This window comes from Anomaloglossus baeobatrachus, chromosome 3 (genome assembly GCF_048569485.1).
Source record: "Anomaloglossus baeobatrachus isolate aAnoBae1 chromosome 3, aAnoBae1.hap1, whole genome shotgun sequence".
NCBI lineage: Eukaryota > Metazoa > Chordata > Amphibia > Anura > Aromobatidae > Anomaloglossus > Anomaloglossus baeobatrachus.
This window is the reverse complement of record NC_134355.1, coordinates 39,508,454-39,525,943: the sequence shown is the minus strand read 5'-3', so window position 1 is coordinate 39,525,943 and position 17,490 is coordinate 39,508,454. Positions and strand designations below refer to the sequence as shown.

The following is a 17,490-nucleotide window of genomic DNA, read 5'->3' as shown; positions in this document are numbered from 1 at the left end:
GCCCGCTCATCACTAGTTACAAGTACTGAGCACCCGAGCATGGTAGTGCCCGCTCATCACTAGTTACAAGTACTGAGCACCCGAGCATGGTAGTGCCTGCTCATCACTAGTTACGAGTACTGAGCACCCGAGCATGGTAGTGCCCGCTCATCACTAGTTACAAGTACTGAGCACCCGAGCATGGTAGTGCCCGCTCATCACTAGTTACAAGTACTGAGCACCCGAGCATGGTAGTGCCTGCTCATCACTAGTTACCAGTACTGAGCACCCGAGCATGGTAGTGCCCGCTCATCACTAGTTACAAGTACTGAGCACCCGAGCATGGTAGTGCTCGCTCATCACTAGTTACGAGTACTGAGCACCCGAGCATGGTAGTGCCCGCTCATCACTAGTTACGAGTACTGAGCACCCGAGCATGGTAGTGCCCACTCATCACTAGTTACTAGTACAGAACACCCAAGCATGGTAGTGCCCGCTCATCACTAGTTACGAGTACTGAGCACCCGAGCATGGTAGTGCCTGCTCATCACTAGTTACCAGTACTGAGCACCCGAGCATGGTAGTGCCCACTCATCACTAGTTACCAGTACTGAGCACCCGAGCATGGTAGTGCCCGCTCATCACTAGTTACGAGTACAGAGCACCCGAGCATGGTAGTGCCCACTCATCACTAGTTACCAGTACTGAGCACCCGAGCATGGTAGTGCCCACTCATCACTAGTTACGAGTACTGAGCACCCGAGCATGGTAGTGCCCGCTCATCACTAGTTACGAGTACTGAGCACCCGAGCATGGTAGTGCCCGCTCATCACTAGTTACAAGTACTGAGCACCCGAGCATGGTAATGCCCGCTCATCACTAGTTACAAGTACTGAGCACCCGAGCATGGTAGTGCCCGCTCATCACTAGTTACGAGTACAGAGCACCCGAGCATGGTAGTGCCCACTCATCACTAGTTACCAGTACTGAGCACCCGAGCATGGTAGTGCCCGCTCATCACTAGTTACAAGTACTGAGCACCCGAGCATGGTAGTGCCTGCTCATCACTAGTTACGAGTACTGAGCACCCGAGCATGGTAGTGCTCGCTCATCACTAGTTACGAGTACTGAGCACCCGAGCATGGTAGTGCCTGCTCATCACTAGTTACCAGTACTGAGCACCCGAGCATGGTAGTGCCCGCTCATCACTAGTTACAAGTACTGAGCACCCGAGCATGGTAGTGCCCGCTCATCACTAGTTACAAGTACTGAGCACCCGAGCATGGTAGTGCCTGCTCATCACTAGTTACGAGTACTGAGCACCCGAGCATGGTAGTGCCCGCTCATCACTAGTTACAAGTACTGAGCACCCGAGCATGGTAGTGCCCGCTCATCACTAGTTACAAGTACTGAGCACCCGAGCATGGTAGTGCCTGCTCATCACTAGTTACCAGTACTGAGCACCCGAGCATGGTAGTGCCCGCTCATCACTAGTTACAAGTACTGAGCACCCGAGCATGGTAGTGCTCGCTCATCACTAGTTACGAGTACTGAGCACCCGAGCATGGTAGTGCCCGCTCATCACTAGTTACGAGTACTGAGCACCCGAGCATGGTAGTGCCCACTCATCACTAGTTACTAGTACAGAACACCCAAGCATGGTAGTGCCCGCTCATCACTAGTTACGAGTACTGAGCACCCGAGCATGGTAGTGCCTGCTCATCACTAGTTACCAGTACTGAGCACCCGAGCATGGTAGTGCCCACTCATCACTAGTTACCAGTACTGAGCACCCGAGCATGGTAGTGCCCGCTCATCACTAGTTACGAGTACAGAGCACCCGAGCATGGTAGTGCCCACTCATCACTAGTTACCAGTACTGAGCACCCGAGCATGGTAGTGCCCACTCATCACTAGTTACGAGTACTGAGCACCCGAGCATGGTAGTGCCCGCTCATCACTAGTTACGAGTACTGAGCACCCGAGCATGGTAGTGCCCGCTCATCACTAGTTACAAGTACTGAGCACCCGAGCATGGTAATGCCCGCTCATCACTAGTTACAAGTACTGAGCACCCGAGCATGGTAGTGCCCGCTCATCACTAGTTACGAGTACAGAGCACCCGAGCATGGTAGTGCCCACTCATCACTAGTTACCAGTACTGAGCACCCGAGCATGGTAGTGCCCACTCATCACTAGTTACGAGTACTGAGCACCCGAGCATGGTAGTGCCCGCTCATCACTAGTTACGAGTACTGAGCACCCGAGCATGGTAGTGCCCGCTCATCACTAGTTACGAGTACTGAGCACCCGAGCATGGTAGTGCCCGCTCATCACTAGTTACAAGTACTGAGCACCCGAGCATGGTAGTGCCCACTCATCACTAGTTACTAGTACAGAACACCCGAGCATGGTAGTGCCCGCTCATCACTAGTTACGAGTACTGAGCACCCGAGCATGGTAGTGCTCACTCATCACAAGTTACGTCTACCGAGCATCCGAGCATGGTAGTGCTGACTCATCACAAGTTACGGGTACAGAGCACCTGAGCATGGTAGTGCCCGCTCATCACTAGTTACGAGTACTGAGCACCCGAGCATGGTAGTGCCCGCTCATCACTAGTTACGAGTACAGAGCACCCGAGCATGGTAGTGCCCGCTCATCACTAGTTACGAGTACTGAGCACCCGAGCATGGTAGTGCCCGCTCATCACTAGTTACGAGTACAGAGCACCCGTGCATGGTAGTGCCCGCTCATCACTAGTTACGAGTACTGAGCACCCGAGCATGGTAGTGCCCGCTCATCACTAGTTACGAGTACAGAGCCCCCGTGCATGGTAGTTCCCGCTCATCACTAGTTACGAGTACTGAGCACCCGAGCATGGTAGTGCTCACTCATCACAAGTTACGTCTACCGAGCATCCGAGCATGGTAGTGCCCGCTCATCACTAGTTTCGTCTACCGAGCATCCGAGCATGGTAGTGCTGACTCCTCACAAGTTACGTCTACCGAGCATCCGAGCATGGTAGTGCTCACTCATCACAAGTTACGTCTACCGAGCATCCGAGCATGGTAGTGCCCGCTCATCACTAGTTACGAGTACTGAGCACCCGAGCATGGTAGTGCCCGCTCATCACTAGTTACCAGTACTGAGCATGGTAGTGACCGCTCATCACTAGTTACGAGTACTGAGCACCCGAGCTTGATAGTGCTTGCTGATTACTAGTTATGAATACCAAGCACCCAGGCATAGCAGTGGTTGCTCATCACAAGTTACGAGTACTAAGAACCCGAGCATGGTAGTGCTCACTCATCACTAGTTACAAGTAGCGAGCACCCGAGCATGGTAGTGCTCACTCATCACTAGTTACGAGTACCAAGCACCCGAGCATGACAGTGCACACTCATCACTAGTTGCGAGTATTGAGCCCCCAAGCATGGTAGTGCCCGCTCATCGTTAGTTACAAGTACTGAGCACCCGAGCATGGTAGTGCTCACTCATCACTAGTGACGAGTACTGAGCACCAGAGCATGGTAGTGCCCGCTCATCACTAGTTACGAGTACTTAGCACTATAGCATGGTAGTGCTCGCTCATCACTAGTTACAAGTAGCGAGCACCCGAGCATGGTAGTGCCCGCTCATCACGAGTTACGAGTACTGATCACCCAAGCATGGTAGTGCCCGCTCATCACTAGTTACCAGTACTGACCACCCGAGCATGGTAGTGCCCGCTCATCACTAGTTACGAGTACTGATCACCCGAGCATGGTAGTGCCCGCTCATCACTAGTTACGAGTACTGATCACTCGAGCATGGTAGTGCCCGCTCATCACTAGTTACCAGTACTGAGCACCCGAGCATGATAGTGCCCGCTCATCACTAGTTACGAGTACTGATCACCCGAGCATGGTAGTGCTCACTCATCACTAGTTACAAGTACTGATCACCCAAGCATGGTAGTGCCCGCTCATCACTAGTTACGAGTACTGATCACCCGAGCATGGTAGTGCCCGCTCATCACTAGTTACGAGTACTGATCACCCGAGCATGGTAGTGCCCGCTCATCACTAGTTACGAGTACTGATCACCCGAGCATGGTAGTACCCGCTCATCACTAGTTACCAGTACTGAGCACCCGAGCATGATAGTGCCCGCTCATCACTAGTTACCAGTACTGATCACCCGAGCATGGTAGTGCTCACTCATCACTAGTTACAAGTACTGATCACCCGAGCATGGTAGTGCCCGCTCATCACTAGTTACAAGTACTGATCACCCAAGCATGGTAGTGCCCGCTCATCACTAGTTACGAGTACCGAGCCCCCGAGCATGGTAGTGCTCACTCATCACTAGTTACGAGTACAGAGCACCCGATCATGATAGTGCCCGCTCATCACTAGTTACGAGTACTGAGCACCCGAGCATGGTAGTGCCCGCTCATCACTAGTTACGAGTACAGAGCACCCGTGCATGGTAGTGCCCGCTCATCACTAGTTACGAGTACAGAGCACCCGAGCATGGTAGTGCTCACTCATCACTAGTTACGAGTACAGAGCACCTGATCATGATAGTGCCCGCTCATCACTAGTTACGAGTACCGAGCACCCGAGCATGGTAGTGCTCACTCATCACTAGTTACGAGTACAGAGCACCCGATCATGATAGTGCCCGCTCATCACTAGTTACGAGTACCGAGCACCCGAGCATGGTAGTGCTCACTCATCACTAGTTACGAGTACTGAGCACCCGATCATGATAGTGCCCGCTCATCACTAGTTACGAGTACAGAGCACCCGAGCATGGTAGTGCCCGCTCATTACTAGTTACGAGTACCGAGCACCCGAGCATGGTAGTGTCCGCTCATCACTAGTTACGAGTACTGAGCACCCGAGCATGGTAGTGCTCACTCATCACAAGTTACGTCTACCGAGCATCCGAGCATGGTAGTGCTCACTCATCACAAGTTACGTCTACCGAGCATCCGAGCATGGTAGTGCTGACTCATCACAAGTTACGGGTACAGAGCACCTGAGCATGGTAGTGCCCGCTCATCACTAGTTACGAGTACTGAGCACCCGAGCATGGTAGTGCCCGCTCATCACTAGTTACGAGTACCGAGCACCCGAGCATGGTAGTGCCCGCTCATCACTAGTTACGAGTACAGAGCACCCGTGCATGGTAGTGCCCGCTCATCACTAGTTACGAGTACTGAGCACCCGAGCATGGTAGTGCCCGCTCATCACTAGTTACGAGTACAGAGCACCCGTGCATGGTAGTGCCCGCTCATCACTAGTTACGAGTACTGAGCACCCGAGCATGGTAGTGCTCACTCATCACAAGTTACGTCTACCGAGCATCCGAGCATGGTAGTGCTGACTCATCACAAGTTACGGGTACAGAGCACCTGAGCATGGTAGTGCCCGCTCATCACTAGTTACGAGTACTGAGCACCCGAGCTTGATAGTGCTTGCTGATTACTAGTTATGAATACCAAGCACCCAGGCATAGCAGTGGTTGCTCATCACAAGTTACGAGTACTAAGAACCCGAGCACGGTAGTGCTCACTCATCACTAGTTACAAGTAGCGAGCACCCGAGCATGGTAGTGCTCATTCATCACTAGTTACGAGTACCAAGCACCCGAGCATGACAGTGCACACTCATCACTAGTTGCGAGTATTGAGCACCCGAGCATGGTAGTGCCCGCTCATCGTTAGTTACAAGTACTGAGCACCCGAGCATGGTAGTGCTCACTCATCACTAGTGACGAGTACTGAGCACCAGAGCATGGTAGTGCCCGCTCATCACTAGTTACGAGTACTTAGCACTATAGCATGGTAGTGCTCGCTCATCACTAGTTACAAGTAGCGAGCACCCGAGCATGGTAGTGCCCGCTCATCACGAGTTACGAGTACTGATCACCCAAGCATGGTAGTGCCCGCTCATCACTAGTTACCAGTACTGACCACCCGAGCATGGTAGTGCCCGCTCATCACTAGTTACGAGTACTGATCACCCGAGCATGGTAGTGCCCGCTCATCACTAGTTACCAGTACTGAGCACCCGAGCATGGTAGTGCTCACTCATCACTAGTTACAAGTACTGATCACCCAAGCATGGTAGTGCCCGCTCATCACTAGTTACGAGTACTGATCACCTGAGCATGGTAGTGCCCGCTCATCACTAGTTACGAGTACCGAGCCCCCGAGCATGGTAGTGCTCACTCATCACTAGTTACGAGTACAGAGCACCTGATCATGATAGTGCCCGCTCATCACTAGTTACGAGTACCGAGCACCCGAGCATGGTAGTGCTCACTCATCACTAGTTACCAGTACAGAGCACCCGAGCATGGTAGTGCCCGCTCATTACTAGTTACGAGTACCGAGCACCCGAGCATGGTAGTGTCCGCTCATCACTAGTTACGAGTACCGAGCACCCGAGCATGGTAGTGCCCGCTCATCACTAGTTACGAGTACCGAGCACCCGAGCATGGTAGTGCCCGCTCATCACTAGTTACGAGTACCGAGCACCCGAGCATGGTAGTGCCCGCTCATCACTAGTTACGAGTACCGAGCACCCGAGCATGGTAGTGCCCGCTCATCACTAGTTACAAGTACCGAACCCCCGAGCATGGTAGTGCCCGCTCATCACTAGTTACAAGTACAGATCACCCGAGCATGGTAGTGCCCGCTCATTACTAGTTACGAGTACCGAGCACTCGAGCATGGTAGTGTCCGCTCATCACTAGTTACGAGTACCGAGCACCCGAGCATGGTAGTGCCCGCTCATCACTAGTTACGAGTACCGAGCACCCGAGCATGGTAGTGCCCGCTCATCACTAGTTACGAGTACCGAGCACCCGAGCATGGTAGTGCCCGCTCATCACTAGTTACGAGTACCGAGCACCCGAGCATGGTAGTGCCCGCTCATCACTAGTTACAAGTACTGCGCACCTAAGCAAGGTAGTGCCCGCTCATCACTGGTAACAATGGGTTAAGTGGGTTAGCATGCAGAAGTCAAAGGCCACACACCCAAAGTTGACCCTCTTACAAGCTAGCCAACATGCAATGTAAGGTCCTAAACTAGGACAACTGCTAAAGTCTTATACTTTCGACTTTCACACCTGAGAAGTATTGATATTTTTTTTATTGTCTACGTGGTTCTATTACTTGAAAGCATTTTATTTTGGACTCATATTTATTTTGAATTTATATACTACCTGCCCAATGTAATGGAAGATTTATAATGTTATAATATTGTATTTAGAAAAAGAAAAAAGTGAAAAACTAAAAGACCAACTTTTTAGAGGTTTTTTCTTCAAGTAATAAAAATTGTGTTTTTAAAGAATTGTTTTTCTAATTCCTATAAATGACTGCAATTATCTATTTCTATTTCTTCCAGATTTTATCTTGGTAGAGATTTTTTTTCCAGGTGATTTCTGCTGAGCTTCACTTTCGTTATTTCATTATGACAGATCTGGGTTGTACATGTAACCTGTCAGGAATAATTTTGCAGTGATATATAAGATTGCAGACAAGCGGTTCCACAAATAAAGCTCTTAATTATAGTGTCCTATCATCAAGGGACCCATACTTCCACTACGAGGAGCGCAGAACTCATGGTGAGTTAAAGGGAAGTTTAATTAAAGGGGACGTTAACTCTTTTTTTGACCACACTGACCTCTTGGTTTATAAAAGTAAATAAAAAAAACAACCAAAAAACCCTCCGTTATTGTGCGGATTACTTTTCCTCCCTTTCCTCTATCCTTACAATAACCCATCAATCGGCTGTTTGAAGTGGGCCTTTTTGCATCACTTGTGCCGGGGCGATCTTTTTAAGAGAATGGGATGATGCTGCAATATCATACACCTTTCCTTATTTTTAGATTAATTTGGAGCAAAATGCCCAATTTCAACCATAAGGAAGAGTTGTCGGGTGGTTCGATGAAAAAAACCATGGTTCGTTTTGGCCAACAATCAACCATTGAATGTTAGTTAGAATTTAAAATACCGGTCGGGATGTTGGATTTTTTTTCCCCAGCATCAAGCACTGGCTTTATCATTGGCCAAAAAGTTTCAATATTTGTTGAAGTCAGTAATGTATCTTGGGTTATCATGCTATGATCGCTCGTTATTTGGACCATTTGCAGTGACTACCAGAGTTCCTGTCAGGTACACGGGAACCCCCGGCAAGTGCATCACACAGGGTACACGTTACAACGGTGGTCCCTGGCGCTAGGTGAAGGGGAGCAGGGTCACCTCCTAAACTTACCTGAGACTGATCCCTGCACTCCCTAACGTCCCTTCTTTTACCCCATCTCCGATCACGTGCCTATCCCTGTCTTTCCCTGGACTCAGCCCTGTATAATGCGCAGGGCAGCGAGAACGCTAGTCCTGCTCTAGGTTAAAGACACAAATTAGATAGACAACGGTAAAATAAACAGAAAACATGCAAAGCACTCAAAACAACAAAAGGTAATAATGATGAACGGACCAGAAGGGATAAATCAAAAAGGACTAAGGAAGGGAAAAACTTAACAGATTTCACACAGCAAATGATCTCTCTATGGCTTCCTGGTCCACAGCTCACAGGTTCCCTCTAGAGGCAAGCTAAGGCATTTCGCCGGATGCCAGATCCGGCACGCATGCAGTACAGTACATTAATTTACAGTGGAAGCATGACACCATGTGGTTGTGTGCTTCATGCACAACCACATTTGTCCGCATGGTGTCGCGCTTCCACTGTAAATTAATGTACTGTACTGCATGCATGCAGGATCTGGCATCCAGCGAAATGCCAGATGTGCGAAACAAGCCTAAGCAGAAACTATCACCAGCAATTACCTGAGCTAGGAGGGAAGATTTCATAGGAAAGCTAATTAGCAATAGATAACAGCTGGTTATTGCTTTCATTCAGAGTTCAGGAGACCAATGGACCTACTTAACCCTAGTTGTGCTGGAAAAAGGAGAATCTGCACAGCCATCGGTATTAACCTGAGCAAGTGTGTATAAAGCCCTTCACTGTGATCTCCTGACACCTGAAATAGGAAGGACCACTCTCTGACATGGTACCCTCGTTACACTAATGTGTATGGGTTGTCTACCTCTGGTGACATTTTGTTTACTATATTTAGGGCTACTTATCATTTTTGCAATTGGCGTTCATTAACAATGTTACATCGTTTGGCTTTCACAAACTCTTTGTTTCCCTTCACATTCAATTTTCATGTGGTCTGTGATCAAAAATCAGCTGAGAGGAGCTCAGAAAGGTGCATAAAAATGAAAAACTCTCCACTCTAAGCTAAGCTATTCTGCAATCAGCAATAGACTGCAACGCAGAGGTCTAAAAATTATTTTTGTCCAAAAATACATACATTTAAATATGAAAAAAGGTAGACAACCCCATTGTGCACATTTCTTATATGCTATACATTTTATATATTATTCTAAATATTAACATTGACTTTTTGATCAGAAATACTTACGACTGCTTTTTGTGCTCATGTGTCCTTTGAATGGTCCCATCATTGAATACTTCGGAATCATTACAGATGAGGTCTCTGACAATGAAACAACCCAACACATATATTAACAGACAAGTGCAAACATTTGTATTATCTCTAATACAAAGTCATTAATGAGTTTGCCAGAAGGGGATAACAGAAGGTGCTAATGTCAGAGACCAGACTGCCTAATAATAATAATAATAATAATAATATTTATTATTATTATTATTATTAATAATAATAATAATTATATTTATTAATAATAATAATAATAATAATATTTATTCATTTATATAGCGCTATTAATTCCACAGCGCTTTACATACATTGGCAACACTGTTCCCATTGGGGCTCACAATCTAGAGTCCCTAACGATTCTAATCACTTTTGTATAGGCGCAAATATGTTTTTTGGTAATTGCCCGGCTCCCAACTAGTGTTTTGTTGCAACTTCTACACAGGTCTTCTGCACGCAAAACTGCATGTTTTGGCAGGAAAAGCGCAGCAGAAAAAAACACACATTTGCTATCGTGTTTTCGTGTTTTTTCATGTGTTTTTTTCTGGTGTCTTTCCATTTGTTTTTCTAGTCATGGCGATCATGTGGGTTCCTGCGTTGTACCCCTGCGATCGCCGCCGAGTCTACGACTGATGTTATACTTGCACTTACCATGCGGAAATAGTAACAGGCATGTAATTGTCACAAAACCCAAACCAACCAGAGGCTGATGGACAGGCCTGCTGAATGGGAGTCCTCCGTAGGCTCCTAACAAAAGAAAATTGCAGGGAATGGCCAGTGCTTCACAACAGTCCTGCACAATTGGATTGTTTTAAAAAAAATGGTCCTGCGCTTAGATACTGTTATATATGTGTCCCTGCTGTGTACTGTGTAATGGCTGTGTCTGACTGTGTAGAGCTGATGAGTCTAACAGCCATGCATACACAGCTCCTGGTCTTGAGAGAAAGCTTGAGTGAATATTCTTGTGACTCTGCCAGGACTCTCAGCTGCTCGTAATTTTTCTGTGCCTGTTTGTTTTATCACAGGAGGGAGTATTTCTGAAGTGTCACTAGCCTTGTGAGTTCATCATAAAACAGATCAATGGCGTACAAGTTCCAGACGCTGCTAAGTTCTTGTGTACCTCACTGATTTATAATGAGTTCACAGGAATGGTGATATGGTAGAAACACTCGCTCCTATAATAAAACAAACAGGCAATGAGATATGTTCCCTCAGACAAATAAACAGCTGACAGCTTGTGCAGTGTCACCAGTATTTACCTGTGCTTTCTCCCATGGCCAAGATCTGTGTATTTATGACCATGAGCTGCTGCAGCTCTATACGGTCAGACACATGAAATAACACAGTACATAGCAGGGACATATATACGAGTATGAGATTATCTCAGCACAGGAACATTTTTTTTTTTTAAAACATCCAATTGGGGAAATTATTATTATTCCACGATCTATTGATTAAAATATACTTTGTGGGAAAACATTTTAACTATATTATCAATATGGTTTGTACTTAACTATGAAACAATCATTTTTTCCTATAAATTATCCAGTCGGTGCTTACATGCATTATTATAAGCATTCTTGCCAACTGTCATGCGGTGCGCTGCTCTGTACGCACCAGGTGTCATGGTGACTTCAGACTCTGTCCACACTGCAGGGTCTGACATGCCACCTTGTGCTTCTGGGTTGCTTAGTCAGAGCCGGGCGTCAACCAGTTTTGTGCTCGCTGATGATCGGTCTGGCAGGAATCAATTCCTGCTAGCCTGTAAGTTGCTTCTGGGGTCACAGGTTATTGAAGACATATCATAGCCGCCTCCGCCCTCTAAAAGATGCTAGATCCTAATCCTCTATGCCAAATATAGCGAAAGCGATACCGGTCTTGGTGCATGGTGATTCAGTTTCTGGAGCACTGATGTATGCTATTGTGATGCCCTGGCAAAACCAGGTTGTCACAGAGCCTGCACAAATCCACCAAAGGACAGGCCATTCTCCTCTTTGGCACCAACATAGTCCCCACACAGGTATACACCAGCCAATCAGGCCTAGTCACCCCCTCAGGACAATGGGAGGGATCGAGAAGAGCTTAGGAAGTGACAGAGCAGAGTTTAGTTTCAGTTTGAGCTGTAGTCAGTGGAGAGCTGACAGGAGGAGTTGGAGCTCTCTGGAGAGGGTGGTAGTCGGGGTTGGGGCCCCGGACCACCGGACGACTGGTCTAGCTACACTGACTGGGTGGCAGTGAGGGCCACAGGCGATGGAGATCCGGTCGCGGGGAACCTGAGGTCGACCGGGGCAGGGTTGTAGCCCATCGGTGCTGAGATAGAGGATCCGGTCCGGAGGCTGTTTCAAGCGGACTAGTCTAGACAAGAGAGACAGACAGAGAGTGCAGAAGAAAGGGCCCCTGGCTGTATATCTGTGTGTGGGACCCGAATGCAACCGCTGGAGGCAACAGGTCACTGGCAATACGGTTTACAATACAGACTGTGTGTGTTTACTGATCCTCCAAATCAGCTCCAGCTCATCCAGCACCACGACAACAAACTGAGTTCCCTGTTTCCTGCCTCCTAAAGACTGCTCCCTGCAACTCCTCACAATACCCTGGGCCCCGGGACTACACCTCCCCTACCCGTGGAGGGGATCCCACCTTGCTGCCCTGCTCCATCGGCCCCGGGCACCCCCATATCTAGGCAGCGGCAGTGTCATCATCTATCACCGCAACCCACGGGTGGCGTCACTGACAAAGTCTCTATCCCCTGTAAATAACCCCTTTTCACTCGTGGGCGAGCGGCCCCCTGTTGTGGTCTGTCCCCCGCCCGCAACACTATTGTGGTGTGTAGTGGGGATACCCTTGCCATTGTGTATTTCCCCCTGTGCACATATTGTCTTTACCTCTGTGATTGATAGCTGTGAGTAAGAGTTTTAGTTCCTGCCTATCTGTCTATTTGTGTGGGGATTTATCACTCCAGTCTCGGCCCCCTTCCAGGATGGAGGTGAGGGGGTATAAGATCAGGGCTTCTCAGGAGTTAGGGCTACGCTGGGGGTCCAGTCCTCTCTACCATCAGACATACCTCTGGGATGAGGGACAGTTGGGGCTCCCTTAGCCTGAGGGTCAGCTTAGGAGTCCTGATTCCCAGTTACTCTGTTACCACCGTGGCACAACTTTTCGAGCTGTCTTGGAGAGATATAAATTTGGTGCATAAATTGTGCCACTTGACATGTTCATACAGTACACAATTTTTGAGGTCATCCATTGTTCCATACTTCCTTAAAAGCCTAAAAGGACACAGATGCTTTCCTACATCAAGCAGAGACTTTACATGGCTTTAGCTGGGGTTTCACTGGGTGGAGGTGAAGGGGTATAAGATCCTGACTTCTTAGGAGTTAGGGCTATGCTGGGGGGTCCAGACCTCGCCACCATCAGGTGTATCTCTGGGATGAGGGACAATTAGGGGCTCCTATAGCCTGAGGGTCAGCTTAGGAGTCCTGATTTCCAGTCACTCTGTTAATACCGCGATACCAACTTTTTGAGTTGGCTGTCTTGGAGAGACATAAATTTGAAAGCCTAAAAGGACACAGAGGCTTTCCTACATCAAGCACAGACTTTGTGAGGCTTTAGCTTGCACTGAGAGATTTATTTACCACCTCTTCCAGGAATACTTTTCCTTTTTTCCCAAAGCTTCTCAGATATTCCTGATGTTCAAATATATGAATACGACCTTACGGCTTGGTGCAGACGACTGTATTTGTGGTCCAAGTGCGATCTAACAAAACATCGGAACACACTCGGACCCCAATGTTATTCCATTGGCCATGTACATGTCCAATCTTCTCCTTGGACCAAGTCAGACCGATTAAAATATCGCTGCATGCCCAAGTTGACTCTGTATTGGATTGCACTTGGCTGTGCAATTCAATGGATCTGTGGAAAAAATCGGACTGTACTCGGATGACATGAATGGAGAAGATAGACAATTTTTTTTCCTACTCCCCATCTAAGAAAATTGGATCAAACTCTAATCAGAATCTGATCAAAGTGCAAACAGCATAATTGATCTGATTTTTGTGACGCCCTGGCAAAACCAGGTAGTCACAGTTAGGCCCCCGCATAACACCTTCCCTCATTAGGAAACACACAGCCAACCATTAAACCCTAGTCACCCTCCTTAGGGACAGTTAGACACACCAGTGGGTGTGGCCATGCAGTTGGTGCACGCCCACCCAGGGGTTTAGATTGCACGGGGCGGAAAAAGCAGTAGTTCTGTTGAGAGTTCAGTGAAGAGTGGAGGTCAGGCCTGTGTGTCAGGCCTGAAGCAGACTGACAGGTAGGAGCCCTGGTGCCACTGGCTAGGAGGCAGATGGTGGTCTCAGTCAACAGGAGACGGGAAGATGGCTCGGTGGAACCGAGGTGGACCGGGCCAGGGTTGGAGCCCGCCGGTACCGACACGGGGAACCGACACGGAAACCGTAGCACAAAGGGGGTACTCGGACCCTGAAGCCAGGAACCAGAACCTACTGGAACTGGTTAATTAACCGATTGAGGCCAGGACTAGAGGTCCTGTCCCACCCAAAGTCCCTCATAGAAGACAACAGCCCACGGATTAGGGATAAGAGGTCACAGCCAAGGCCCATAGATCCCACAGGCCAGCGTCTGCGGGCAGGGCTCCTTTGGCTACATCCAGCTGGGAGCAGACTCCTACGTTTCATACAAGGAAGTCTTTTCTACTTAAACGGTGCAGAAAAAGGATTAAGACCACCAGCCGGGTGGGGTATCCTGAACGCAGCCGGCCGCGGCACCGGCCACCACCACCTTGGTTTACCAGAGACTCGTGTGTTTTACTGAAAGTGAGTTCACCGACACCCCCTGCGGTCGTCATTCCCCCTGCACCAGAGCCATCGGGTCCCGGGGCCACCATCCCTGCCCACGGAGGGGTTAACATCTTGCTGCACAACATCTTCCGAGGGTGCCCCTTAACAGCAGCGGTGGTGTCCCACCTCACCACACACCATGGGTGGCGTCACGAACCTATTACGGCCCAGCCCGTACATCTACGTCCTCCGAGTCCGGAGACCCTCGAGCCACCACCCCTGAAGGTCCAGATCCGAGCAGCGGCGGCTGCTGGCACGGGGGCGGCACATTTTCATGGATGAAAATTTTGGCGGCACCTAGCCTATTAAGTGTATATTAAATTCTTAACCATCTATAATATATCATTACAATTATGTTGGCTGGAATGACTCCTTAAAGTCACTAACAGGGTCAAAATGTGTGATCTGGGAATTTCTCCAACCTAGAGAATACACTTCTTTCCAGTATTCGACGTGGTGGCATGATGTGTTAGCAACTAAACTGAAGTAGGTCAGCACAGGCTCACTAGGTGTATGTCTCCTCAGCATCGTCCCCTGACGGTAGCCTAACAAGCAGTGGCCACGGAGCGGAGGCTTATTTATAATGCATGGAGAAAGCACTGAATACTCGCTGCTGACAGCTTGTTTGTAGTCATACAATTAATTTAGGGAGTGAAGGACATCACCACTGCTAAAAAGAAAAGAAGATGCAAAAAGCTGAATAATCCAAAATATTGGGGTCAGTTCCCCAGAGAGCATTTAGTTTCATCTTATTGACGTGATTTTAGGCATGCAGTCATTATTTACCATAAGTGCCCTATCCCTCACATTTTATTCCGTTCGTTTTGCATTATTTACATATTGACCTCTACGAAGAAAAAAAGACTATTCCAATGACATCTGCAAATAAGACATCCATTTATGCAGTGCATACTAGTGCAAAACAACTCTGCTGTTCCTATACAAAAAGTCGTAGAGACTGGCTCTATAGGGACATAATATGAAAATATTATCTATATGCCTGGTGACATCGTAGAACGTTGGGATATCATCGCTACCATCACTTCCATTGCAGATAATCAGAATTTTAACATAGTAGAATCCTGTTCCGATTATGGTTAGCATGGTTGGTTTGGCCGACTTTAGGGCTTCATGTGGAAGCTGTATTTTTAGTGCCATGAATGGATCACAATTAGGGATGAGTGAACCCGAATAGTTAAGTTTGGGGTTCGCACTGGTCACCTGGTATCCAGGGCTTGAACTCGACTTTTCGCGGATGTCTGTGTCAAAGTTTGGATGCTAATAAAGTTTATTGAAAAAAATGATGTGGGTGTCTCCCCAGCACAGATAAAGCAGACAGTTGTGGGCTGTAACCCTCAGCTGTCAGCTTTAACTTGGCTGGCTATCAAAAATAGAGGGGATCGCATGCTGTTTTTAAAAATACTTTATTTAAATAATTAAAAAAATGGCGTGGGGTCCACCATATTTTTGATATCCAGCCAAACTAAGCAGACGGTTGGGGGCTGGTATTATCAGGTGGTTGGATAAGCCTATGATTATTTGGCCCTTCCCAGCCTAAAAATAGCAGCCCATAGCTACCCCAAAAGAGGCGTATCAATTAGAAGCTCCAATTCTGGTGCTTTGCCAAGATTCTCCTGGTGCGGGAATACTTTTAGGGTTGATGACAGCTGTGAATTGACAGCTGGCATCGAGCTCATGGGTTAGTACTAGAGAGGCGACTATCAGTCAACCCCAAAACAAACATGGTAAGTGTGCCGCTAAAAAATACAAACACTGGAAAAAATAGTTTATTTGAATGACGACTACTCCACACTCCCTTCATCACCAATCCTTGAAGTTCTGACATAACCAATGGTGTAATGTTCCATGACATCTATCGAATCCTATGGAGCCTCATTCTGATTCACTGACCAGGCGTGAGAATGAGGCTCCACAGGAGTCAATGGGTGTCATGCGACATTACACCATTGGATTACTTCAAAATGTCAAAGATTTCCTTTTAATTACTCAATTAGTGAACGGGGGAATGTGGGAGAGTCTTTATTTACCACTGGATTATGTTGAAACTTCAAGGATTTTTTAAAATTAATAAATTGGTGAACAACGGAGTGTGGTGGAGTCTTTATTCATATAAACTATTTTTGTAGTGTGTGTGTTTTTTTAACTGTACACTTACTGGGTTAGTAATGGGGGTGGCTGATAGACGCCTCTCTATTACTAACTTCTGGGCTTGATGACAGCTGTCAATTCACAGCTGACATAAACCCTAAAAGTAATACTGCACAAGCCATATGTGCTTAAGCCATTTGCTAGCTCACAGCTCACAGGTTGCAATTAACTTCTTTAAATGTGACATGTGCAAACACTATGATAATTGAATAGCCATGTAATTAAAGGATCTCTCAAGCTCACCAGAATGGGAGCCGCCAGTGAAGCTGACCATACACACTTTTAGGTTGCATCCGCGAAGTAGATGCTGTCTAGAACTGTGACGCCCCTGGACTATCAGGTCATCACAGGGTACTGCACGCTCTTTCTCTTTAGTGCAGTATTCAAATCCCTCATGGTTCTGGGTCCCCATCTTACAGTGCTGCCTCCAACAGCAAATCAAATCCTATATACACTCTGCACCACACCCACCAGGCACACCAGTGGGCGGCTTGAGCGGAATAGGGTCACCCACCTAGGGGTCAGGAAGGGGAGGTGAGGAGTGAAGAGTAGTGAAGTGGAGTAGTAAAGTGGAGGAGGTGAAGTGAGGTAGCCCTCGAGCTGAGAGGAGCTCAGAGGAGGCTGGGAGTAGTGGCTCCCAGGAGAAGCTGACTAGGTTGCAGACGGTGGTCTGGACCTAGAGGAGTCAGATCCCCGGTCGCAGGGGATTGAGGCTAGGTGCCTTGACCTGTCAAAGAGGATGGTAAGCAGCCTGGTCCTATCACTGGTCCGGGACCGAAGGCACAGCGGGATACACGGACCCTAGGTCGGGGAGAAGCTTCAGGCAACCCGGCAATTAACCTGCGGACAACGGAGCCTTTATAGACTGTTCCCACTAGCTCCAGAATCGGGGCACTAGTGCAACGAGGGGGATAGGGACTTTCATACAAGCAGCCCACTAAAATCCCAAGCGTGAGCC

At 48.1% G+C, this 17,490-nt stretch overlaps 1 protein-coding gene across 1 annotated transcript in view; it reads right to left on the bottom strand.

The window, feature by feature from the left end:
- Window positions 1–9,495, bottom strand: part of LOC142295983 (spermatogenesis-associated protein 7 homolog) — a 246,500-nt gene extending 237,005 nt beyond the window's left edge. The window contains exon 1 of the mRNA XM_075339138.1: window positions 9,466–9,495. Coding sequence (XP_075195253.1) covers window positions 9,466–9,484 — 19 coding nt within the window. The 5' untranslated portion in view covers window positions 9,485–9,495. The remainder of the gene's footprint in view (window positions 1–9,465) is intronic.
- Between the last annotated feature and the right edge of the window lie 7,995 nt (window positions 9,496–17,490).